Raw genomic sequence first — 27,816 nt, forward strand, 5'->3', positions numbered from 1 at the left:
ATAAAGTGAGAAAGTCTTAGAGATGTCCCATAGATGTTCTAAGAGATAATGGTTGAGAATTTTCTACAATTTTTTCAGGACACTAATCCTGAGATTCAGCAATCCTTTAAAATCCTAAGCATGGTTTAGACATTTTTTGAATGGTAAGAAGGAAGGAAAGAAAGAAATGACTACATACCTAGATTCACCACTGAGAAACTGCAAAAATATCCAAGAGATCTTAAAGGCAGCCAGAAGAAAGGAAGGGAGGGAGGGAGGGAGCATAAGAGGGAGTAAGACTGAAAGCACTAGATTTTAGATGAAAGTACAGAAAGTAAACTAGGTAATTATTAGAATTGAGGTAAGTTTCCTTTGACATTCATCAATATGACAGGTAAGTATCCTGATTAAGAGCAGTGGAAAAAATCTTGAGTGTAAGAAAATGTAAAAGAGGGGGAAAGGAGGAAACTCAAATGCATAAAATGTTTCAACTCCAATCTGAAAAATATAAAAACAGAACAAACTGAGGGTTCTAGAGGGGAGGGGGTGTGGGGGGATGGGTTAGCCTGGTGATGGGTATTAAAGAGGGCACATATTGAATGGAGCACTGGGTGTTATTCGCAAACAATGAATCATGGAACACTACATCAAAAACTAATGATGTAATGTATGGTGATTAACATAACATAATAAAATAAAATTTAAAAAATAAATAAATAAATATAAAAAGTTGTTAAAAAAAAAACAACAGAACATTAAATTATGAACCAAAGACAAATTTTCCCAAAAAACGAATAGAGCTAAGACAGGTGGAAAAGAACAATACCCAACCTTTACTGAGTGCAAACATTTTTAAGAAAAAGAAAACTGAGCAGTGAAGGGACTAAATATATCACTGGTGAGCACTTTCCGGGAGGAGTCAAAAGGTAGAAAAAGACACCGCACAGGACTGTAGACGGCCAATACAGGCTATTTACTTAACGTAATCTAAAGTTATTGTTAGGATAGTTCATTAGATATTAAGTCTTCATCCGTTATTTCTGCTTTCTCGCTATTTCTTCTTCTTCTTTTTTTTTTTTCTGGGTGCAGGTTCTACGTATAGCTCAATTACATTACGATTAACGATGAGACAGACCGCAAAATAAAATATGTAAGAGGCTGTCGAGGGCTATTTCTGTATCTTTTAATATGGGAAATTCATCTTCACCCCATATTCTTAGTGACACTATTTTAGTGACAAGGAAGCCAACCAGACGTCCCATTTATATTTTTAGCAGTGGATACTAAGGATAAATTCCATCAAAGAGTTCTGTTTTAAACAATCCAAGTCGCCCGAACTTTGCTGATTATTCTAGCGTCAGAACACTTTCTATTTGCTTATCACTACTTGAAATCTATGACTCACAAACGCCAGGGCATGGAATCCTAGCAGTAAAGAACAGGTGAAAAGTTGTTCCTAGTTGTGTTCTGCAGGCGCATACAACTCCCGTCTTTCCCTGTGCAAAAATCAACAAATAAACAGAGCCACCGCATTTCAGATTCTCTTGCGCACCGTTCGCAAGGACGACTGGTTTTTGTAGTTTCTACGTGGGTAACTGTCAAGCATATTAATCCCCATTGGGACGGAATGAAACTACACTTCCCATAAAGGCGCGGGGGCGGCCTCCCGTCGGCCTACGTCATTGCTTCAGCCAACCAATGACAGCTCCGGGCGGCAGTGAGGCAAGCGCCGTCAGGCGCCAAAGTGGTTTTTTTTTCTTTCTTTTTTTTTTTTTTTTTCCGCCGAAGCTGAGCGGGTGCTGCTAGCGGAGGCGCCATATTGGAAGGGACAAAACTCCGGCGACAGCGAGTGACACAAATAAACCCCTGGACCCCCTCGTTCCCCCAGCTCTAAGGGCCGCGATGTTGTACCTAGAGGACTATCTGGAAAGTGAGTGGGCGGCGCTGGCGGGGGCCGTCTGTGGGACCTGCGGGCGGGCAAGAGCGCGAGTGGACGGGCAGGCGGGATGGCGGGAGGGAGGGGGAGGCGGGGGATGTTTCTTTCTCACGGTAACTGGCAGCCTCGCTGTGGGCTGCCGGCTCCTTCGACCCCCCCGACGCATGCACGCACGCAGCGACGTAAGCGCGTACTTTCGCCGTTGGCCCCGCCCCTCTGACGGACTCTCCCTTTGACAGTGATTGAGCAGCTTCCAATGGACCTGCGGGACCGCTTCACGGAGATGCGCGAGATGGACCTGCAGGTGCAGAGTAAGTCGGCGCGTTTGCCCGTCTTGGCCGCGCGCGTTCAGTGCCAGACTTACTTGCCATCGACTTCATCGCCTCTGCTATTTGACTCTCCTCCGGCTCACTGGCTAGTGCATAAGGAGTTGTAAAAAAGAAAAGGCAGTGCCGAATCTTGCCTCTTGCTTTCCACGCTACTTTTCTCCTTGCATTTACAAGAGAAGGAGGCACTAGGGCACGTGTATGTGTTCCTTTCTCGAATTCAAGACTCTGCAATAAAAGTTTCTGTACCTTCAGTGAGGACGTAGATATGTCTTAATGCACATCGGTGTAAATGTTGAGAAGATTTTGACTTGAGCCCTTACGTATGGAACATAGATTTCAGCATTTATACTTTTGTTAAAGTTCGTTCTATTAAAAAATTTTCAAGAGCGGAAAATACAGAAGCATAGGTCATATGCGATTCTTTAGTGACCCTGGTGAACTTGGAATGTCAAATTTTGAAAAGTTACACATTATAGGATACATTCTCACTTGTCAACAGGATGATATTTTTTCAATCAAAATGAGTGAGGGAAATAGATTTTACTGTAAAGCTTCTTATCTGTTGTAATAAAAATTTTGACTTTTTCTTCTATCAGTGATAGCTTGGTAGTCTGGTTACTTTTTCCCAAAATTAACCTTGTTCTTTCATAGAGTGGTATTTGGTTTATCTGATCATTTTTTCTGTGAAGTCTCTAAAAAGGGGTTTATGGTTCAAAGAAAGTAAAGAGTCAGTGCCTTTGGAGATAAGAAGGTAAATACTTAGAGCAAAATTACACTTAAAATTACACTTAAAATGAGTACAAATATATGTCCACCATGCTCTGAAAGAACTTCATAAACCTTCCCCTTTAAGAAATGAATGTAATATATCTGTTACAGTTATCTTGTAGAGCTACTATATTAAAAATTAAGAGTGCGAAATGAATTATACGGTACATAATTAAAATGTACAATTAGGTGTACCCTTATGGCTGGATGTTACTCTCTTTGTTTAGATTTGTTTAATTAAATTGTCTAAATGATAGTAATGACTGGCCTTCGTGAGGTCTATCCCCAGATAATATGTTTCTTGGTCCCATTTATTCCAGCTATGTTTAGGCTATATACATAAAATGTTTCTCATGCTGCCAGATTTTTTTCTTAGAAAAGTAGAGGTGGAGGAAGATCTGGGTTTTGGGGTATGATTGGGAGGAAAGGGGTATCATGGAAAGACATCAGAGAACCAGCATTCCTTGAAGTAGTTAAGGACCTGTCCTTTCTCCCTCTTGCTTCTCTACCCCCCTACCCCTCCATGCACTTCCATGTCCATTGTTCATGAATATACATTTCTCAGCCTCTTGCCAGTTTCATGTGGCCATGCTTAATACAAGTTGATATGATATGGAAGCCTTCTTTTATTCAGTGGATTGTAGTGTAGAAGTCTGAATTGTGTATTTCTTTAGCTTGCTCACAAAATTCATTTTAACTTTTATGTAGTCAAAATGCTAAAGTAGGGGCGCCTGGGTGGCTCAGTCATTAAGCGTCTGCCTTCGGATCAGGTCATGATCCCAGGGTTCTGGGATCGAGCCCCACATCGGGCTCCCTGCTCCGCGGGAAGCCTGCTTCTCCCTCTCCCACTCCCCCCTGCTTGTGTTCCCGCTCTCTCTGTGTCTTTCTCTGTCAAATCAATAAATAAAATCTTAAAAAAAAATGCTAAAGTAGTGTTTTCTACGGGTTTTGATGTCAGATAGATCTGAGTTTGTATTAGAGTTTTACTGACTTATTTTTTGACCTTGACCATGGTTTTCATTGTCTATAAAATGAAAATCATCTGAGGATTTAAAATAACACAGTTAAATTAGAATTTATAGTATCCAATACAAAGTAGAAATTCAATAAAGGGTAACTGTTATTTTATTCTCCTTCATTATTACAAATTTTAAATTCTCTTGTGATTTGTACTTAGATTATATAAATGAGAGGTTTTATAAACTTGCATTTTATAATAATTAGAATTTTGTAAAGTTAATAGGTACTATGGATTAATAAAAGAGACTTCTTTGTAAAATAAGTTAGAAATTGCTTATTTAAACAAAGGAAAATTTTTAAAAAATTAACTGTAAGACTTCTTAGAATCTTTAAAAACCCATTATATTATTGCCTTGAAAAATCTCCGAAAGGTTTTCCCTCACTTACATAGCAACAGAATCACTTTTTTTTTTTTTTTAACTTTTCCTTTTTTAGCAGACATGGAATGAGATGACTATTCTTGACACACACTTAGGGAAAAACTTATCTAGGATAAATAATATAGTGTATAAGTGAACAAATGATGTACCTTCTACTGTCAGTCATGATATGAGATGATGGGGTGCTTAATGCCATACAGTGAGAGGTTAAAATCTTTTTATTACTTTTTCTTATTAAAAGAAACATGAGGATTATCTAGTAGTACTTTTAATAAGAAATTGTGCTTTGGTACATTTGGCTGATTTAATACCATTAGCTTTTGACCCAAAGGCTGTACTATTGAAATACTATGGTATAGAACCTATATATGTTGTTGACTACTTTGACTACTGGAAAAATTTTGACATAACAACAAATATAAATTGTCAGAGAAAATTGTAACTTTTTTTTTTAACGAGTAATTAAAGCATTTACATAATCAAAGCATGACATATTTAAGTTATTGGCCAAGTGAAAGAGTGTATGTTGTCAGATATTTTTTTCTTTCCCCAAATCAAAGCATGAATATTTAGTGTATGAATTTGGTCATCTAAATATGAAATGTTTTTATTATGTCATAGATGCAATGGATCAACTAGAACAAAGAGTCAGTGAATTCTTTATGAATGCAAAGAAAAATAAACCGGAGTGGAGAGAAGAACAAATGGCATCCATCAAAAAAGTATGTTCAACACTCTGGATGATCTATCAGTAAATATTGGGGTCCTCTGAGAAAGATATTTTAAAATGAAATTGTTTTCTGGATATCAAAATGAGGGAAAGTTATCAATGGCTCTTTAGGATTTAAATAATTTGTTGTGTTTTAGAGCTTCAGATGTAGGAATTTTTAATCATTTTGGTAATTTAAAATTTGTTTCAAAAATTATCAACTTTTATTAGAGAATTACAGAATCATAAAAAAAGTCCACTTTTTTCTTTTATTTTATTCTGGTTACAGCTAATTAAGGTTGCCTTGTCTTCACAGATATGACATTGTCTTCCAATTTTGGCCACAAACTGGGGTGAGAATTAGCTGACCTTGAAGCATATTTTACATATTGCTAGGTACCTAAGTTGGTAGAATCACAGAAGAACACAATCTTAAGTGTTGAAAGGATCACAAAAAGTCTTTTAGTTTAAAACTATAAATCTGTATATGAATGGAGCCTAGAAATACAGAATTCCTTGAATTTTGATTAGTCTTATAGTACTTACAGGTCTCTTCCAGATTAGAATGAGTATCAGATCTCTTCCCAAGGTTTGCTTTAAATGTATAACCTAGTGTATTTGGGATACATTGGAAGAACTACATAAAAGACCTGGGTTTGGTTGTGACTGCCATTTATCTCTGTGACATTGGACAGGTTCTTTAATATCTCTGAGTAATAATGGCTCCCTCATCCCCAACCTTCATAGAATTGTTCAAAAATCAACTGAGAAAGAAATTTGAAACTACAGATTGAGAGAATTTTTTCTTTATTTTGCCACATGGGGGAAAGCACATAATTGGTCCTGGCTTGGAAGATACCTGGAGGCCTGGTGTATATGAGTACAGATAGCAGCTCTGTACGGGTGACCCTTGAACAACACGGGCTTGTACTGTATGGGTCCACTTACACGTGGATTTTTTTGATAAATACAGTATAGTACTATAAATGTATTTTCTCAATAACGTTTTTTTCTCTAGCTTACTTTATCGTAAGAATAAGGACATAATACACAAAATACACATTAATCTGCTGTTTATGTTATCAGTGAAGGATTCCAGTCAACAGTTGGCTGTTAGTAGTTAAGCTTTTAGTCAGAAGCTTATATATGGATTTTCAACCACATGGGGGACACAGTGTTCAAGGGTCAGCTCTGCAACCCAAAGTCAGTCTTCATCCCTTTAACCTATTAAGTTTTTGGTGTAGTACAGCTTGTCTATCTTAACAGTGTAGTTCTCTATGTAAATTGATAGAATCATGTTTTTGTTCTTAAATGATTTGCTTTATACTGAGGAGAAATCTAAAGTATAGATTGAATTGTATGAATTAATCCCTAACTTAAAATGAGAGTTCCAGAACAATTGGAAAATAGGGACATGCAGGCCAGAATCTTTTCAGTAGTTATACTTTGATTAAAAAGTTTTAAAAATGGGGAGAGCAAATGTTCTTTATAAATTAAATAAATTGTAACATTTTCTTTGAAAGAAAAAGAACTATTTATTAGTTCACATAACTTTTACTAGTTTAGAGGCTAGACTTGGACTGGTATTTAATTTTACTTATATCTTTTTCAGGAATGCTAAACATCTTCCTTTAATTCTTGGCCATTGTACATAATTTCTAATCCTACCCCATCCCCATCCTATCCTTAACTGGGTTTTTATTGCTAATGTAGGATGACTGACATTGAGTATAAGGTATGATAATGAAAATGCAGTTATATGTGCTGAATACACATTTTTAAATTATTAATTTATTCTTGAAATGAAAATGTTTTTATTCAGGATTACTATAAAGCTTTGGAAGATGCAGATGAGAAGGTACAATTGGCAAATCAGATATATGACTTGGTAAGTAAAATTAATGTGCATACTATGCCATAAGTACTTAAATTATGGATTATGTTTTAAGTTTTGTTGGCTTAAATGTTAATAGGAAGAATAGACTAAATTTGAAGTATTGCTTTCTTGATCCCATTTCATTTGAGGTTTCAGTGTCTATTTTTTGGTTTCTTTGTGGAGAAGAGTCAGAGTCCACAGTTTTAGTCAACAGTCAAAAACCTTACGTTTTAGCCAAATTTACATTGTTAGATTTTAGCTGATGTTAGACTTTTTTTTTTTTAACAAGAATTGGTGTTTAAATTTATTTTACTAATCCTTATCTTAAGGTAGTATATTTACTTACCTGATAAATCATCTTGAGATTGTTTCTGTGGTAAAATACACATAAGATTACTGTTTTGACAAGACTTCTTGGTTGCCTAATTAAATGAAGAAGAGAATCATTTGAGTCCGTATTAAGAGATAGTACTCAACTATCTATAAAGTGATGTCAGATAGATAGCACTCACCAACTGGCTCAGGTGGCAAAAATGGGAAACACTTGATTAAACTTTAAAAAAAGGTTCTTTTTTGCTGTAGTAGTACTTGAAAAAGATTGAAATCACTGTAAGACAGAGGCAGTATTTCTCAGAGTGGTATAATTATGATGCTCTCTTTTATGTAAAGGATCTTCTAAACTATATACTTTAGGAAATACTCATTTCTGGTTCTGCCTCAAAGCAAGTTAAAGCTAAAAACAAATGGACACTTATGGCCAACTTTAGCATATAGATTTCATATCTATTTTTGTAATCTTATCTGGATACAGTCTCATTACTGAACAAGTATATATAAATATAAATGTTATTGGTAAGACACAAGATAAAAGGTACATACCACATATGGTGTACATTGTAAATGCTTATAGAAAACTAGAAAACATTTGTCATGTGATGCCATAGGAAATGTTTCCTTGTTCTCATATAGTGGAAATTTTTAATGGCTATAATAACCTAGGCTCTTTTGTTCATGCAGTGATTTTGAAACAATTTGATAAAAGATAAAATGCCTTTAGAAAGGCAGAGTAAACTATAGCTTGATTTACTGTGGAATTGGAAAGAAAAGTTCTTAATTGTTTTGGTCTTGAATTATGTCTATAAACACAGAAAAAGACATTTATATTTGAATCCAAGAGAAATTTGTTTAGTAACATTGCTCCTCATATTTAATGAGTATATATGTCAGTCTTTATTTAGAGACTACCTGCTTTTTAAATCTTATAGCTGTTTGGCTGTGCTCTTTGTTTATATTTTGTTATTTTAGTACTTTTATACATTTAAAAAATTTCAATGTATATCATACATTTAGAAAAATATGTATAATATAAGTATGTTCTTTCTAAATATGTGTGGATTTTTGGTATGTATCTATCCATTATTTATGAACCACACTGTTTATTCACTCTTGTGCTTTGTATAATGCAGTTTTATTTGCATATAACGGAGGAACAAAATGAAAATACTGTAAATGGCTTCTGTTCTCAAGGTGTTGGTAAATTAGTTGGGAAGACACGCCCACAAACTAAAGTGAAGAGCCTGTATAGAAGCACGTAATAAAGATTAATGCAGTTAGATATTAAGTATCTGGTAAAAAACTGAACTAACTCAAGTTGAGTGTTGTTAATTTCTTAGAGGATATGAGATGAGTTTTGAACAGAATTTATTCAGAAGCTCTGGGGCCTGGATTAGGTGTTGTACTGAGGGAAAAGCAGTTCACTCGGAGATATGGATAAACATAGAATGAAAATAAAACTTAGTAAATTCTTTGAGGGGGATAGATTTTTTTAGGCTAGGGAGTGAGGTAGTAGAAGGTGATGTAATGAATTGAACGAAATGTAATAAAAAGCAAGTGTCCATAATGGATCCATACAGACATGAGTTCAGCCACTTCACTGACAGCAGGACTTTGGATAAGTTACTTAATCCCAAAACCTTAGTTTTCTTATCTATAAAATAGCAATATTAATGTGTGCCTTACAGGCGATGTGTACACACGTCTTTAAAATGATCTTAGCTTGTGAGAGCACCACACGGTGGATGCGCACTTCTTCCTTAAAGGTTCTCTCCATCTTCTGTAAGTGGAATTTTTCACTTTCTTGGAGCACTGCTTCACTTTCAGCTCTTCCAAGTGGCACCCAGTTTCTTCCCCATTCCCCCGGTTATTTTCAGGATGGCCTTCTGTCTTTCCTTTACTCTTCCTCCTTCCTTCCTCCCTCTCCCATTCCTTCCTCTGTCCTCCCTCTCCCTTTTTTTTTGTGACTTTTCTTTTCCTCTCCCTCCTTCTGTTCCTTCCTCTTTTAGCACTCCATATTAAATTGCTATTTCAGGTGATCATGACATCCTTAATATAAAAATCCATTCTTTTTTGAGACTTAATCGTCTATATTGTCCTCCCATCTTTGTGACCTTCTGCCTTCTCTGTGGATATCACTCATAATGAGGTTACTGTTCCTCAGGGCACTATCTTTGACCTGCATTGTTTTTTACTGTATTCAGGTGATCTCACTCAGTGGTAACTCTCTTCCCTTCTTCTACCCAACTCCACAGGCCAGGAAGACCAAATGCCACATGGTGAAGAACTGTTCTGTCAAATGCCAGTTTTCCCCCCTGCCCCACACACAACCCAAGCTGTGAAACATTCCTCCATTAATTTTCCGGGTGTTCTCTTAGTTTTAGGAATTATACATTAATGATTCCTCAAGCTCAGGCTTCTCTTCTGAGCCTATTCATCTTAACTGAGAATTCCCAGGCCCCAGAACTCAGTGTATTAATATTAAGACTTAACTCTTAGTCTCCTCTTTTCCTTCTCTCACAGGAACCACTGATCTTCCAGTGATTCACATTGGAATATTGAAAGTCATCCTCGTCTCCTCCTTGTCCCTAGCCTCCCCACATTTAGTTAATCAACACGTCTTGTTCATTTTATCTTCTAAATATCTCTCATTACGCCTTCCTCTTCACTTCTGCAGCGTGCCACAGTTCAAGAACTTTTAAAAAAAAACCTGACTGGCATGCTTTTCCTTCAGTCTTTGCTTGGGAAACTTTCTTCATCTTTCATAATCCTGCATGTGCAGTCTCTTTACTAAAATCACCTTAATAATCTTGATATTCATGTCATTTATATCTAGGAGAAGAGATTTGATCACTTAGAAAAGTCACACAAGAATGATTTACAATGGGTGATCCCAATGTGGACTCCGATATTATGAAAAAAAGAAAAAAGAATGATTTAAACAAAAGATTTATTTTCCTCTCATATAAAGTATCTGTTGGAGGAGGTAGATCAGGGCTCGTATGACAACCCCAACATCATCAGTGTCCCGGGCTGCTTCTAATCTGCTCCTCCTCTTTTTTGGACAGGTAGAAGAAGAATTGCAGTAGGGGATTACTCAAAAGGGCATATTTTGCAGTTCCTTTAAAGAGTCTTTCTGGAAATCTTACCTACTGACTTCTGCTTAGGCTTGGCTCCCTGTAGCTGCTTCTTGAAATGTTGCTTAACAGGGCACATTGCCACCCCAGGGGTGTGGGGGTCTGTCAGTAACGAAGGAGGCTATTGAGTAGGTACTTAGCACTTAGTGCCTTACCCTACCCCTCAACAGAATCATACCAGCTTCCAAATCGTTGTTATTCCCATGATTTTATTATTATTTGAATTAAATGGTAATTATTTATTTACCTTTTGCTTGTATGTTTGTCTCCCCGACTATAAATGTCAAGAACTATGTTTTTTTTTTTTTTTTAGATTTTAGTGTCTTCAGACTCTACGGTAGTTATTTCTCAGTAAATATTTGTTCAACAAAATCACCTAGATAGGTTAGTAGAAAAGAAAAGGCATTACATGATTCCCAAGTTATGAGTCTTAGGGATAGAGTTTAGTGGTGTCCTTCTTTATGTGAGATATTGTAGTTGAGTGACATTTTCTCAAAAGATAATAGAGTCACATTTTAGTATGCTAAGATTGACTTGGTTTTGATGGACAAACAAGGGTAGGCTACAGTGCAAATAGCCCCTTCTCTTCAAGGTATGACTTTAAACCAAGAGAAGTGAAAGTAATGTAATTCAAATTAGTTTAGTTTCCTTTAGAATCACTTTAGGAGACCAAACAATCCTATAATCTATGTCTTTGCTCAGATCTTTCCAGTATCCCTCTCTTTAAATTGTTCTCCATTTTTTTAGTTTCTTCAGTTTAGATAGATTTCTTTCTTTGATACATAAGCTCATTTTGGAAGTTCTAAAACAGGCTGTATAGATGTGCCTTCAGCAAAAGGGGCATTTTTTAAAATATTAAGACTTATTGTGAGGCACATGTTTTATTTAAATACCTTTTTTATTTAAATACTTTGCACTTTATAATTACAAAATATTTTTTGGCTATTTTCAGTTCCTTTGCTTTTAAAGAGATTCCTTTTAAATTATGAAAACATTTAGTAAACACTATTAGACCTTACTATACAAAGTAATAACCGTATTATTTTCATAAAATAAAAAATATTAGATTTCCTAACCAGGGCCCTTGAGGGTATGTGAGGTTCTTAATCATTCTGTACACTTAGAGCCTGGCCCGATAGATAGTTGAGTAGTGAACAGAAGGACAAAAAAGACTTTCGAGGTGATCCAGTCCAGCGTTTCCCAGACCTTAATACTTGCATCCCACCTTCAAGGTTTTTAGATTATCCATATCATCTGTACATCTATTTACTAAGTAAATTTTTAAATGAAATTTATTTAAGAGGAAAATTTATTTATTAATCTGATGCTATTAACATAAATGAAAAACTGGTATCACTTATCACAAATAAGTAATTATAAAATGTTAAAAAACAATCTACAGCCTCCATGGAATGCTTGTGCTTTGTGCGCTGCACCACATTGCAGGGTGGCTTGTGGTATTTGAACACTTTATGCTGGAGGGTAAGAAATTTACTTTCGCAAGTAATTGCAGTTGAGCATAAGGGAATTAATTGCCTTGTTCATAGGGAGGTTACTAAATGGATTTACCATCTCATATTAGTTATATTCCCCAAAATACCAACAGTAAATATCCAAGTGAAAGTCTTTATAAATAGGAAAGAGGAATTAAATTCCTATAACATTTAACTTTTGAGAGCTTAGAAAGCTAAGTGCTTCAAAAGTGAGTGGGTGCGAAGTAGTGTAAATGTATAACTACAGTAATTTTTAATCATAGATCATTTATCCAATAGACAGTGGTACTTCTATTTATATACTTATACATAGTGGGAGAGTATAACTTTCATCCATTCAGCAAATATTCTAGAGTTCCAGCTATGAGCAGTCTCTGCTGCTAAGTGGGCAGTAATGACACAGAGAAGCAATGAATATAGGCAACTATTAAGTAAAGATTTGTTTAGATTTTGATAAGTGCTATGAAGAAAATAAATGTTGCGGAGAGAGGGATAAAGAAGGAATTACTAGGGGAGGCTGTTAAGAATGTAGTCAGCAGGAGTGGTGTAGTCTCAGGAGGTGACATTTGAGGAGGTACTTGGAAAATGAGAAAGAGCCAGCCATGGGAAGAGAGCATCAGGAAGAACATTTCAGGAAGATGATGGACCAAGTGCCACGTCTGAGGTGGAAGAGTGCTTGGAGGGTTGAAGCAGAGAAGAGGCCAGTGTGGTTGGTGTATAGTAAGGAAGGAGAAGGGTGGTGCTGAGAAGGAGCCAGGCAGGAACCACCACATGCAGGGTCTTCTAAGCCAATGGAAACAGTGTTTTTTCTTCTGAAAGGAGTAGGAGGCCACCTTAAACAGAGGAGTGAGGTATACCTTAGAGGAAATTGTCTGTATGCCTTTGCTTAAACATTGTGTTGTTACGGTAATTTCAAGTAAGCATGTATTATTTTTACAGATTTTAATGTACAGTAATTTAGTATATAATTATGTTTGATTTTGCCCCTCAGTGTTTTACATAGTGTGGTATTTCATTGTATTATTTTTATTGAAATACTTTACTTTTAAAATCAGTCGTACACTTTTTATACCTATGACTAGTATTGTACAGATTACTTCATTTATTAAGGAAAGAAACCAGACTGCATAAATATCCACAAATGAAGAGATTGTGGTGGAATTACGGGTTCAGTAGAACAAACTGAAAATTTATTTCAGTAGTTGTTTTAGTGGAAATGAGCAACAAAAAAAAGGCTATCCTGTTAAAATAATTTCCTTCTAGAATCCTGATACTCATAGTCATTAAACACTTATTTGTGTTTCTCAGCCAGATGTCACTGTCATCAGGCTGTATTAGATTACAATACCTAATAAAGTTGATTTATGTATACTCTGATAAAATTTGAGCTTTTAGTTAATGCTTGAATGATTTTAGCAGTCTCTTACACTGCTCAGTACCCTTGAACTTGCTTCTTTTTTATATCCTGGCCTGTGCCTGAGATGATTATATTTCAGGTATACATTTTACCTATAAATTTGAGAATTCTTCATCTGATACTCTGATTAAAGAAATATATTATGTAAGTTTGACCTTTTGACTTGTCTCCTATCCTTATTGTCTTTTAGGAAGATTAGATGTAGTTTATATGCTAAGGCCTCAAATATTTGATTCAGCCTAAAGGTGGATCAAATTTTCACCTATTATAATTCAGAGATGTGAAGAATCATTTTCATGATTTATCAGAGAAATAATTTGCCATCATGGTTGCTTTTTCTTCTCCAGTTTACCCTCTTTATTCACTATTACCAGATCTTTTCACAGTTAGAAATTTATCTCTCATTGCCATGGATTTCACCTTAGAACTTTATAACATAACTTGTGCTCATTCTGAAAGGGCAAGCTAGACATTTAAATTTTAGAATTTGATGGTATTGGAAGCCATCAATCATGTAGAAACTTTTTGAAAAGCTGTATTTAGTTCAGTTTGGGTCCACCAGTGACACATGTTAAAATTTGAATGTTGGAGACCAGAAGTCAAAAGGGAAAGAATAAAGGATTACAACTCTATGCTAAAATGTTAAAATATGAGGATTTTTTTGTTTCATGCGGAGGACGCATGAAGTGTGACTTGATCTTCAAGATGTTAACAAATAATGTTGACAGAATTTCCTTTGGCTCTGAAGAGGTCAGAAAAAAAGAGAATTGATTTAGAATTAAAGCAGTTATATTTGGGGTTATGAGATGTGATTTGGGTCTGTAGAATAAGGAAGCTTTTGTGGCTGGTATTTATTGACATTAAGTGGGGAATAAATCAATAATTAGACTCTGTGGTCAGCCTTGTGCTAGGAATCTGTGGTTAATGGAAAATCTCTCTCAATTGGAGTAGTACCCTCTCTACGACTATAAATCAGTCTTACGAGGTGTGTGTGGAGGAGTAGGGCAATGTAGGTTTTTGCTCTGCCTGATACCTGTGGGGCCATTATGGCAATCTGCCAGAATAGGTGCTTCCCCCATTCAGAATCCTGGGGGCGGAGGAGATGCGCTCTGCGGGTTTCAGGCAAGTTCAGTTGAGCTCTTGCTATGGCTGTTCAATACTGTTGAAGTACTCTGCTGCTTCATAGTTTGAGTTAAAACATGTGGTCAGCTTTCTAACTTCTGATTTGATTTAGTACAGTAGCAGTGACTCTAAGAAAAACAATTCTCATTGCCTAATAATTGCTTCTAATATTCATCAGTTCGTCATCTTTTTTTACCTATTCAGAGGTAAGAATGACTAGAAGCTGTCTTACAAAGCTGCCTACCACAATGTGGTTTAGGCTTTTCTTGTTTATTTTAATTATGTATTTGTTTTTAGAATTATTAAATCTTTGGATTCCATTCCTTTTTCTGAGCTGCTAGTATTGGAAATTCCATTATTATTTTCCATGCTCTCATGTGTAATAACCCTTATCGGTACTGTCTTTAATATACTGAAGCAGTTCTTCAGTGCAGGGGTGGAAGGAGTTAGGGGAGGGTACATGATGTCTTCATCTCACTCTGACTCTATCCTGACCAAGATTCTAACACTCTGCCTGTCTGTACTGCATATAACTGTTACAGGGCACACCATACTTTGCTTTTTCTTTTTTCTCCGGGAATCTTGTTTGTCTTCCTGTCTCTTCTGTCTCATTCTTCATCCTCTACCTCATTTACCTCCTTTGTGTCTGCCACAGCCCATGGTTATATATGTATTTTTTTATGTACTACTTCTAACTCTTTTCCAACTGTTGCTTATTTGCTATGTCTAGGGTATATATATTTAAAAACATTTATTATGTTAAAAAGCTCACATAAATCTTAATTTGTCAGCCAAATTGTAATCCTATGAAAGCAGGGATTCTCCCTCATATTTCATGTATTTTCCATTTAACCCAATGCCAAGCACAACTCTCAATATTGCAGGTAATAAAGGTGGTGGAATATTTTCATTGCATTAAGGGGTCTTGGAATTTAAATATGAGTATTTTTTCTGACTTCCCTTGAGATTAAATTTTGACAACGTAAGAGATATTCTTGAATAACTGAGGTCTGTGTTCACACTTTATTATTGGAAGGGAGGTTCCATTAAAGGATGCTCAATTACCTGCATGTTCTTTGAATAGGAGCATTTGTCCATAATACGTGCCTCTATAGGATTTTAAATATTGTAATACACACTCTGCCAAGCTCTGAAAAATAAGTTGTGTGTGAAGATGGACAGAAAATTGGGTTTTAAATTATTGAAAAATCACTAACCAGTACCCCACTGGGTGCTGTTAATATACAAAATATAAATAACAAGAAAACATTCTTATTTTTCAATTTGAATTATATTATTCTGAGTTAAAAAACAGTTGGCTGCTGCATGCAGAAGTTAGAGGGCAATGTTAGGTATAAATGGTGAAGACCAATTTCTTACAACTAGATCAGATTTAAATCCCTTTTCCATAATGCATTAGCTATTGCCTTTGGGCATGTTACTTAACCCTTCTGAGCCTTAGTTTCTTCACTTATGAAATGGAGACAGTAATAACCTATATCAAAAGATTAGAGCAAGGGCTAGAAAAGATAGAAGAGCATCTAATGCACCAACCACATTTTATGGCATCTAACACACACAAATTGCCGTTTGCTACTTTTCTCCCCAATTTAGGTACTACTTCTCTCCTTCAGTTTAGGTACACATTATTTCATTCTTATTTAATTTTTTTTTTGCTTTCATGATGTATCGTAGACACTTTGATATTTGTAAGAAAGTCCCTCTTAATTATTTAACAATGATCCACTGGGAATCTAGAGTTTGAAAAAAGATGTCAATAATACAACAATATTTTTCAAAAAAATTGTTTTCTTTGTTTCACTTCAAAGTGGTAAATTTGAAAAAGTATTGAAAAAATATTTACTATTAACCTTAAAAAATTAACACTTGTTGCTAGTTTGAGGTATTATATAATTTTCTGAAATCAGTCAAGAGATCTCTAGTTGAATGAGAAAATAAAATTCGCCACCTTCACCAGGGCGGTAGTATTAGCAATAAAACCATTTAAACCAGGCTCTTTGGGGAATGGAGTTTTCTGGCTAAAAACCCCTTTTGTTTCAACCCTCTGCATAAATGTTTACAAGTATAATGGTTTACTTTTCTGCCTTAGAGAAATTTATGTATAGAATATAGTAGCCTCTTTGTTTGTAGACTAAGGATCTTTCATTCTTCATTCTAAGTAACAGTTATTATAGTATGGCAGTGTGGTGGATAGCCTTATTATAAGTAGGAGGAGATTAGGTTGAAAGTAATCCCAGGGTATACTATAAAAAGTTACCAACCTTCCTGCACTTCCCCCCCCCCCCCCCCCCCCGGCAGTTCCCAAGTATCAGTTTTGTTTAGTTTCACATCTCACTTCTTCTGAATGTTTTCTAACAAATTGTGATTCTGGTTTCTTAAAACTTCAAATTTATTAAGGGAGACTTGAGAGATTATTTCATCTAGCACCCTCATTTCATAGATTAAAATACTGAGGTGTAGGTTAATTGACTTGCTCAAGGATACTAAGCAGAGGCACTAAAAGAAATAAAGATTTAGTTTTCCTCATTAAACTGACACTTTAATAGTGTCCCAAATTTTGGTGGTTATCTTTGATCTTCTTTGAAACAGGTAGATCGACACTTGAGAAAGCTGGATCAGGAACTGGCTAAGTTTAAAATGGAGCTGGAAGCTGATAATGCTGGAATTACAGAAATATTAGAGAGGCGTAAGTAAAATTTACAGTTTTCCATCAATGTTGGACAGTCCATGTGCAAATCACGGAGGAGACGCTTGTCCCACGGAGACTTCTCAGATCCTGCGCTTCTGTGGATGGTGGCAACTGGGTCGGACAGCGTGGACTCTAGCAGCTAGAACTGTCTGGGTTATGGATACGGAGAGAGATGATACAGGATATTGTACACTCACTCTTTATTAAAATCACATGTTAAGTCATTCCGTTTTTTCATATGTGTATATGTTAGTAAGATGAGTGGTGAGAACGAAGACTGAAAGAAATATGACCATCTAGAAACAAGTTAACCATCTGTCACTAAATGTGTTGACTTTGCACTCCCTGCTGGATGCACTAAAACTCTGAGCAAGGCTGTTATTTTTTCTTCCTAAGAACTGCCTTAAGGCTTTTCCTCAACTGTGTTAGTAAGAAAGCTTTTAGTTGATTCCAAAGCATTTCCTCTTTTTCTCAAAGAAGTAAACTTTTTCTTACCAGTAAGAAGCCATTTTAATATTTCTTTGTAAGGTTCTACTTGATCTCCTGCTATAATTTATCTTTATTCTTTTTTTTTTTCTTGATGCATTTCTTCAGCAAGAACATGTACTTGTTTCTACATACTGATGAAAAATTTCTTTATGGTGTTAGATTATGTGTGTATTTACACACTCCCTAGGATAGGGGAACAACCTAGTCATGAATCCATCTTGGTATCCACAGTTGCATTTTTGTATTCAAAAGTAGATCTATCACTTCAGATGATAATCTAATTTATTTGTGATACTTTTATTCTAAGGAAACCCTATCTGAGATTAGTAAGTATTTTGGAACAAAATGTTCTATAGCTGCTCTAATTTTTTTTTGAAATGCTAATAATAACTGTGAATAACATAATTCATGCCTATTCAGTACTGCAGGAAGGTTAATGAAGCATCCTCTGTAAGGACACAGACACACAAAACTAAATGAAATCAAGTTATAAAATCTGCTCCACCCTATGCCCTGCCATAATTTCATCTCAAGGGATCAAGATAAACCCAGAAAACTTCTTTAAAAGTATTTTAATGCTTGGCGGTAGAGATTCTGTGCCTAACCTCTTTTAGGAAGTCTTTACTATCATATATTATTTTAACGATCAAAGAATTTTCTTTCATAAAGTAATGTCCCATCCACCTGATACTTTAGGATCTCACATAGAAAGATCTTCAACCCAGTATAACTAGTTTGAGTTTTTCAGATCTTATCGGTAATGGACTTATAATATCCATTCATCCACTTATGTGGTACCCGCTGTCCTGAATTCCCCAAATAGACATTAACATGCCTTGAGCTGTTTTGTACTTAAGGTGAATAGTAAGAAGTGGATTACATATTATTTAGAGAGAAGATGAAATTGGCTCAGGGTGAAATTGGCAGTGGTGATTCTCTAACGTGTTTGACTAAAGTGATACAGGCATATGCATCAGGGCTTGCCAGTCCTCTGCTAGGTGAGGGTACAGAGTGCCTGTACTTGATTGACCTGTAAAGTTCTGCGTTGACATTGAATGGAGATGTATCTCTGTGCATTTCTTTTTTAGGGTCTTTGGAATTAGATACTCCTTCACAGCCAGTGAACAATCATCATGCTCATTCACATACTCCAGTGGAAAGTAAGTTTGGTTTAGGGCAGCTAAAATTTTCAGTACAATTAAAAATTCATTATATTACCTGTATATTCTTTTTAATTAGCTCCATACAACCAACTGAGGAAAAAAAATATCCTTCCCTTCCTTTTATTTTGTGAGATCTACTTTTTCCTTACAGTTCCTGGTAAATTTACCTTCATCATTTGGGAAAAGTATATTTGATTTGGGAGTAGAGTGTTTGCTTTTCCTGGAATACATTGAGGACAAATGTATGGTATTAATAGCAGCATATACTTCCTACATACAGATACCTGATTCTCTCTAGAGAGTGTTATAACTCAAGCCAAATGATAAACTACATGATGGTGGGCTCTTTGTTTTTTATCTCCTTGCTTTTTCTGTGCTTAGCCTACTGTTTGGCATGTGAGAAGGCCTCAGATGGTTGGTAGGTTGGTGAGTAAATGAATGCTTGCTTGGGTGTTAGCTAGCTAGAAGGCTGTATCAGTGTAATTTGTGGCAGATCACTTTGATATGAAAGAAGGGTTGGTTGAAAACTATTCAAAATTGTAGAGAATGTTTTGAAAACAAAATTCTTCTCATGTTATATGTGAAATCATGGTGCATCATGGGTTATCTGTAGTACTTTGTTACTGAAGTTTTTTTTTAAATGTGTGGGAAGGCCCCTCTTAACAAAACAGGTGACACAGAGAGTTCTGCTTGTCCTGTCCTCCAGGAAAACATACTGTTCTGTATTCCATGAAGAACTCAGAACATAACTGTACTTGTTTATAACTGAATGGAAGTATTATATCTTGTCCAGAGTCCTCTAAAGTTTAAAAACACAAAAATTCTTTATTTATATTCAGAAAGGAAATATAATCCGACTTCTCACCATACAACAACAGATCATATTCCTGAAAAGAAGTTTAAATCTGAAGCTCTTCTATCTACGCTTACATCAGATGCCTCTAAGGAAAATACACTAGGTAAGTTTATTATCTTAAATAGGAATGTTTGCTTTTTGTTTGTGTTAAAGTAAGGGCAAATGAAAGTGTTCAGGATTAACGAATCATACAGATTTTTTACTTGGTTAAAGTCCACATATGGGGAAAGAAGAAAAGGAAAAATGGGACATGAAAATTTTATAGTGACATGAAAATGTTAAATTTAATGATTATATCTGTACTGGGAAATAATGTATTTTAAGCTCACTAACATTATGTTCTCTCCAACCATTTTTATGTCTTCTTTAATTCTACATAGGATGTCGAAATAATAATTCTACAGCCTCTTCCAACAACGCTTACAATGTGAATTCCTCCCAGCCTCTGGCATCCTACAATATCGGCTCGTTATCTTCAGGAACTGGTGCAGGGGCCATTACCATGGCCGCCGCTCAAGCAGTTCAAGCCACAGCTCAGGTAAGAAGGAAAACGTTTGGAAATAGCAGGTACATTTTGTCTGAATCGTGGGCAAACTCCAATAGAAACAGAAGGAGTTCTTTTACACTGTGTAGTTTCATTTTTAAATCATGGTTTTATGATATCTGACATTTTCTTTGATGGAACTTATGTGCATTCGTTTGCCTGATTGATCATGAAAAGTAACAAATAGATTCGTGCAAGCTCATGCAGATCCCCTCACACAGTGACGGTTCGTGATGTGCATGGTGTTGACAGTGAGCCACACACCTGCGAGGACAGTACTTTGTCCTCCCTCCTGGTGCCTCACAACTCACTCCACCCTATGTTTGTTCACTGCTGTACAGTTTATATTCCAAATTAAGTTACCAATTCTGTAGCTCCTCCCTGTGTAAAAACTGATTTCAAATCTTTACATAAAACAGCTTAAATTACGGTGATGAAATTAATATTAAAATTAAAATAAATATTGGGTAAACCAACATAACACTGTAACTAGTAGGACTGAATAAGAAAAGCTGCATATATACGCCTATTAATATTATCAATGAATGTCTGTTGAAGATGAAAGAGGGACGAAGAACATCAAGTCTGAAAGCCAGTTATGAAGCGTTTAAGAATAATGACTTTCAGCTGGGAAAAGAATTTTCAATGCCCAGAGAAGCGGCTGGCTATTCATCATCTTCAGCACTCATGACTACATTAACACAGAACGCCAGTTCATCAGCAGCCGACTCACGCAGCGGGAGAAAGAGCAAGTAAGTTGCATTGGTACAGTAGCCCTGTACTTTTACTAAGTATGCCCTGCACCAGTCTACTTGGCATCCAGCCGGGCTTGGATATACGAAACAGGTAGGTATAATGGATCAGGATGAACTTTGGGGAGGCAGGAAGGCGTGACATTTTCATTCACACTGCCATACTTTGGAGGAGTAACATCTTTAAAAGGTGTTAAAAGTCTTTAATCTTTCTAGAGTCTTAAATTGGGTATAAATGACTTTTGTTCATTAAGATAAGCCATTTTATGGAGCTTTTTTCCTTTATAACCTCTTATTTGTCATGTGGTTCAATGTAAATTAATGTATAAAGTACAAATTTTATCCTGGGAATTTTTTTTTAAATAAAACTCTTCGTTTTTATTAAAAGTAAATTGTCTTAATTCTTGGTCTTATGCCCCAAAAATTGAAATTATGAAACTACCCCTAGATTTTGTATATGAGACTCTTAGGATGATTGTCTGCATTATCTTAAATATGAAAATTTAACAGCATCTAGTACCATCTATTTCAGGTATCTGCATTTGCTAGATATTCAGACATAATAAAAGCTCAAATGGTAGACCAGAATAGATTACCTAATAATTGCATCATAATTTATTTTTAAATGTATTGTATTTCCTGTGAGTAAATCTTTTAAGGAATGATCAATCTAGAATTATCACAAAAGTGCTAGATATCTTAAAAAGTAATTCCTCTTAATGACCCAAATTTATTATAACTGCTGATAATAAATTTCCCTATTTTTAAAATATAATTAGCATATAAATATTAGTAAATTACTTGTGAATTTTAACACTGTTTCCTGTCTTACACAGGTAAGTATTCACATGTTGATTGATGGTCATGCTCATTTTCATCAACTTCTTTTGTGTATTTGTATTTTAGGTTTTGATGAAGAGTATTCAGTTTGCTTAGAAATTCAAAGAATGTCTGGCAGGAAGCCATAACCAGTGCTAATTCTTAAAACTATTACCTGTAATTTAAGTCAATGTTAAGTAGTAACAGTTTAAAAAATTATCGTTAAAACATAGCTTGAAAGAAACTTTTTGAATATCTTTATTCTCCAGAAAACAAATAAACAAAAATCTCAAACAAAAATAAACTGTTATGAAAAAAGTTGCTCTTTGTTGCTCTTAAGAGTTGTGCCTTTAAATCTGTGTATCAGGTTATTTTAACTTCATGTTAAACATTAATTTACACGTTTAATGTCATTTCATTTCATACCACTAATTTAGTAGTTACTCTCCTGTAACTTCTTCTGGATGCTGAGCAAATAAAACTGATGCTGTTTTTTTCAGAAACAACAACAAATCTTCAAGTCAGCAGTCATCATCTTCCTCCTCCTCCTCTTCCTTGTCATCATGTTCTTCTTCATCAACCGTCGTACAAGAAATCTCTCAACAAACAACAGTAGTACCAGAGTCTGATTCAAACAGTCAGGTCGATTGGACTTATGACCCAAATGAACCACGATATTGCATTTGCAATCAGGTAAAAGTCTGATATGTCTATACAAGCGTAGTCTGAATAAAATAGAAAACAGAGAGCGATTTCATTTTTTAACGTGCTCTTTTTTCTCCAGTTAAAATTCTTTTGCTTTCTTCTATAATTTTCTTCTGCTTCTTATAAAATCACGTTTGCTGAAAATACAAAGAGTATAAAGGAATGTGTAAGTCACCCATAATCTCAGCCCTTGGAAATAACCTGTAATTAGACATTTTGATTTATCACTACTGTATACCCCACATGCATGTTGTCTTAGTCTGCTCAGGCTGCCATGACAAAATACCACAGACTAGGTGGTTTAAACAGCAGAACTCTATTTTCTCACAGTTCTGGAGGCTAGGCAGTCCAGTATGAAAGTGCTGACTGATCCATTCCTGGTGAGGACTCTTTTCCTCGCTGGCAGAGGGCCCCCTTCATGCTGTGTCCTCACATGGTGAAGAGAGCTCTGGTGTCTCTTCTTATAAAGGTACCGACCCTATTGAAAGAAGATTCCACCTCTATGGCCTCATTTAGCCTTTATCATCTCACAGACCCTATCTCCAAATATAGTCACAGTGGGGGTAGGGCTACAACACAGAAATTTGGGGGAGAGGTGCAAACATTCAGTCTCTTACACCTGTGTACACACAGATGCACACGTGTGTGTTTGTGTGTGTATGTATGTGTGTGAATTTGACGAGTTGGATCACAGTATATGTAACACGTTTTCACAAAGTCATGTGTACTGAACATTTTTCTTAATTTTTTTTAATCTTCTCACAGTTATGTGTTATACTGTGTGTAACTTTTTAAACCAATATTTAGCTATAGGTTTTTTTAGTGGTTTTAATTTTTTTGAGATTACAAATAACATTTTGGTAGGCATTTTTTATGTAACCCATTTTATACATCTAATTTCTAAGATAATCTTTTAGAAATAAAATTAAGTTAAAATATTTGTTGCAGACTACCAGATTACCTTCTGAAGTTCATTAGCAAAATCTGATGAGCATGCCTGTTTCCTAAACCCTGTCCAGCGCTGGATACTATTTTGTCTTGAAAACCCTATACCAATCTGATAGTTTTATATCACACAATCATTTCAGTTTATGTTAGTAGTAAAATTGGATGCTTTTTTGGCTATTTTTATTTTTTCTTTTATGAATTAACTCATTGGTGTTGGCCAATTTTTCAATCATTTTTTTCATGTACATTATAAATACTTTGCTTGGTTTAGGTTTTTTTGTTTTGTTTTTAATTCTGAAATTCCAGTTTTATGGAGTAATGACTGTCAGTCTTTTTCTTTATGAAGTCAGCTGTGGGGTATAGGCTTACCTCCTTGCCTTTTCTCCATATAAATGCATCTTGCATTTTTTCCCATTTGCAAATGGCTTTGTCTAGCTCTTGATATACTTCAGTTTCTTCACATTTAAATCTTTAATCCATCTGCAAAAAAAAAAAAACTTAATCCATCTGCAGTTTATTGTGTTTAATGGTGTAAGTTGGCAATGTAATTTTTGAGAATTTGCCATTTGTTTTTTTTTAATTTTATTTTATTATGTTATGTTAATCACCGTACAACACTTTATTAGTTTTTGATGTGGTGATCCACGATTCATTGTTTTCGTGTAACACCCAGTGCTCCATGCAGTACGTGCCCTCCTTAATAACCATCACCGGGCTAACCCATCCCCCCATCCCGCTCCCCTCTAAAACCCTCAGTTTGTTTCTCAGGGTCCATAGTCTCTCATGGTTCATCTCTCCCTCCGATTTCCCCCCCTTCATTTTTCCCTTCCTTCTCCTAATGTCCTCCATGCTATTCCTTATGTTCCACAAATAAGTGAAACCATATGATAATTGGCTTTCTCTGCTTGACTTATTTCACTTAGCATAATCTCCTCCAGGCCCATCCTTGTTGCTGTAAGAGTTGGGTATTCATCCTTTCTGATGGCTGAGTAATATTCCATTGTATATATGGACCACATCTTTAGCCATTCATCTGTTGAAGGGCATCTTGGCTCTTTCTACAGTTTGGCTATTGTGGACATTGCTGCTAAGAATTTGCCATTTAGAAGTTTGTTAGGTTTTCTCCTGTCACCTGACAAACATTTTTTTTTTTCTAAAGATTTTATTCATCCATTTGACAGACACAGAGAGAGGGAACACAAGCAGGGGGAGTGGGAGAGGGAGAGGCAGGCTTCCTGCTGAGCAGAGAGCTGGATGTGGGGCTCGATCCCAGGACCCTGGGATCATGACCTGAACTGAAGGCAGACGCTTAATGACTGAGCCACCCAGGTGCCCCTGACAAACATTTTTTAATATTAGTTATTAAGAAAGTTCTATAAAGATCCTGGCAGTAAAAGTAGATTACCTACAAAAGAACAAAATCAGATTCACCCTAGATTTCCCATCTATAACACCAAAAACTAGTTGATGAAATACATCTGTAGAGCTTTGAGGGAAAAATCTGAGTGCCCCCCCCCAAAATTTTTAACCAGAGAAGTTGTTCGTGTGTATAGAACCATATACAGATATGCTCACTCAGGCAGAGAATCAAGTAGTATACTATCTAGTTATAATTCTGACTGAAACATTTCTCAGTCCATTGAGAACTTAAATTAATTCAGGGATTACAAAGTTGTATTATAAAGTGCTGGTGATGAACAGCAAAAAGAAAAATGAGAAAGGGCAGATAGTAAATTGATTATAAGTTTAGAAGTTTCTACTGTTGACTGCAAAAATATAAATGACCCAACGTGACCCAAGAAACGTCATGTACATTATAAATACTTTGCTTGTAAAGCAAAGTAAAAGAAAAAGTAAAAACCTTAAGTAACCAAAAAAGAAACTTAAAGTCTTTACAAAAGAAACCACCCACAAAGGTAATTTGTCAAGGTTCTTTCAGATTTTCAAAGGGCACATAATTTCTGTGTATTTGCCTCGGTGCCCCTGCCCAAAAATACCTTTTAGTAAAAAGCTGTAAATCTTTATAAACTCTTTATTAAAAAACTATGTACCTTATTTCTTAATGCAATTGTATATTCACCTCTGTTTTCTAACAGTATCATCAACAATTTGGATTTAGGTGCTTATCGTATAGTCATAATAAAAAATATTTACTTTTATTTTAACTAGGTATCCTATGGCGAGATGGTGGGCTGTGATAACCAAGATGTAAGTATTAAATTTTTCTATTTAGGAATGAAAAAAATCACAGATTATTATTACTTGAACATTTTTCTTATTTACGGTGTCTCTCAGTCTAAGAAAACAGGTCTGCAGTTACATTAACTATATTATATTAATGCTAGAATATTTCTCTCCAAAACAGGGTAGTGTCACTTCATGTGTTCCCAGTTTAACTCTCTTAAAGCTAGTTTTATGGTTTCATGTGCACATTATAAATCTCAAAAGGTGTTATGTTGTATGAAAATTAGAAACATCCTCCACCTTCTTTGCTAAATAATACTGTGTTTACTAGAATCCAGTTCACTTGTCACGGTGAAAAACCAGCATTTTTTTTTTTTTTTTAAAGATTTTATTTATTTATTTGACAGAGAGAGACACAGTGAGAGAGGGAACACAAGCAGGGGGAGTGGGAGAGGGAGAAGCAGGCTTCCCGCTGAGCGGGGAGCCCGATGCGGGGCTCGATCCCAGGACCCTGAGATCATGACCTGAGCCGAAGGCAGACGCTTGACGACTGAGCCACCCAGGCGCCCTGAAAAACCGGCATTTTAAGACAGTACATTCTGTCAGGAAGCCTGCCGCTAGCGGGCGTAGGGAGGGGTATAATATGAGGTTATTTTCCTCCTATCAGTGTAGTGTCTTCTATTGTACTCTGCAGCTGTCAGCTGATAAGAGCCCCTTCTGATATAAAAAGTAAAGGAGGCTTGAAAGAAAAGAACTCCTACTTTTTTTTTTTTTTTAGGAAGCTTAATTTTGGTTAGAGATATATTTTTATTGGATGCTGAGAATCTTTTTTCTAGTAATTTCACTTCCTCCTCACCTTCACAAACTTCCAGCCCCCTTTGTTCATCTTTTCCTGCAGAGGAATACTAAAGAAGAATCCATAATGTCAGAATCCTAAGGTTAAAATAGCAGTTTAAAATTTTTTAAACCAATCTGAAGATTGAGCAGGGTTGGCTTGGTACATTAAAGTTTGTGCTCTCCTGACCTGACAGGGTCCCAACAATGTGTTCATGTAGATAGAGAAAGACTGTCCTTCCATTTCCCCCTTTAGAATCACTTGTGGGCTGATTATTGTATAACAATATTGCCCAATCATTCCAAGAATACTACTGTAACCTCCCGGGCAGTTAGTGAAAATGATGCATTTCTGTGAATACCCCATCATACTTTCTGATCCCTCTCATTCCCACTTACGCTCTTCTGAGTGCTAAGATTTTCCGTGGAAGTGTAGAACTGCTTAATATGTTATAGAGCAGAATCCCTTTTCTCTGCATATCTCGGAATAGATCTACCCAGAGAGGAAATCCAGGGCATCCCTTTATGTTTTTCACTGCAACCAGCTTATTCTACTTTATGAGGAAGTGAATAAGGCTGAATATTAAATAAAATCTGTAAAATGTATTTACCTTCTTTGTGAGAGACCCATCTCATTTCTTGTCCTTGAAAGTTGGTATCAGCTTACTCTCTAGCTTAACGAGAATAAGTGAACTTTTGTTCATTGCTTGGGGTCATGGAAATAGATGACATGAACCTCTGAGTTAACAGAGATGCATACTTTTTCTGTGCTTCCATTTCCTTATCTTTGAAACCTATCAGTTGGATTCAATGATCTGTAAATCAGCTCCTAGATCTAAAAGTTCTGTTTCCATGAATCTTATTATTAATATTCAGTCTAGTGGGCATATTATACTCTGTAGTCTTTGGAGGTATTAAAAACTATTTCTCTGCCATTTTGCTTTCCAGTGCCCAATCGAATGGTTCCATTATGGATGTGTTGGGTTGACAGAAGCACCAAAAGGAAAATGGTACTGTCCACAGTGCACTGCTGCAATGAAGAGAAGAGGCAGTCGGCACAAATAAAGGTGGTCGTTTCATTTGAGGAAGAAAAAACTTCAACTAAACATTTTATATAGGACTTGAAAAAAGAAGAAAAGAGAAAGAAGACACAATGCATTTCCAGGCAACCACTTCAAGGATTTACATAGACAATCCTGTAAGATCTTGAACTTGAATTTTATGGGTTGTATTTTAATAATGTAAGTAAATTATTTATGCACTCCTGGTGTGCTATGAATATTATTCCAGTTAGCCTTGGATTATTTCAGTGG

At 35.8% G+C, this 27,816-nt stretch overlaps 1 protein-coding gene across 1 annotated transcript; it reads left to right on the top strand.

The window, feature by feature from the left end:
• Nucleotides 1–1,622: 1,622 nt before the first annotated feature.
• Nucleotides 1,623–27,764, top strand: ING3 (inhibitor of growth family member 3). Its single transcript, XM_078059499.1, has 12 exons — nt 1,623–1,909; nt 2,155–2,226; nt 5,034–5,134; nt 6,944–7,009; nt 17,110–17,206; nt 18,787–18,858; nt 19,701–19,820; nt 20,098–20,255; nt 20,820–21,013; nt 22,333–22,525; nt 25,655–25,693; nt 27,452–27,764. The coding sequence occupies exons 1-12, from the start codon at nt 1,882–1,884 to the stop codon at nt 27,566–27,568; spliced, it is 1,257 nt and encodes a 418-aa protein (XP_077915625.1). The 5' UTR covers nt 1,623–1,881; the 3' UTR covers nt 27,569–27,764.
• Nucleotides 27,765–27,816: the final 52 nt, after the last annotated feature.

Source organism: Halichoerus grypus, chromosome 12, assembly GCF_964656455.1.
Source record: "Halichoerus grypus chromosome 12, mHalGry1.hap1.1, whole genome shotgun sequence".
In the NCBI taxonomy this organism is placed as follows: Eukaryota; Metazoa; Chordata; class Mammalia; order Carnivora; family Phocidae; genus Halichoerus; species Halichoerus grypus.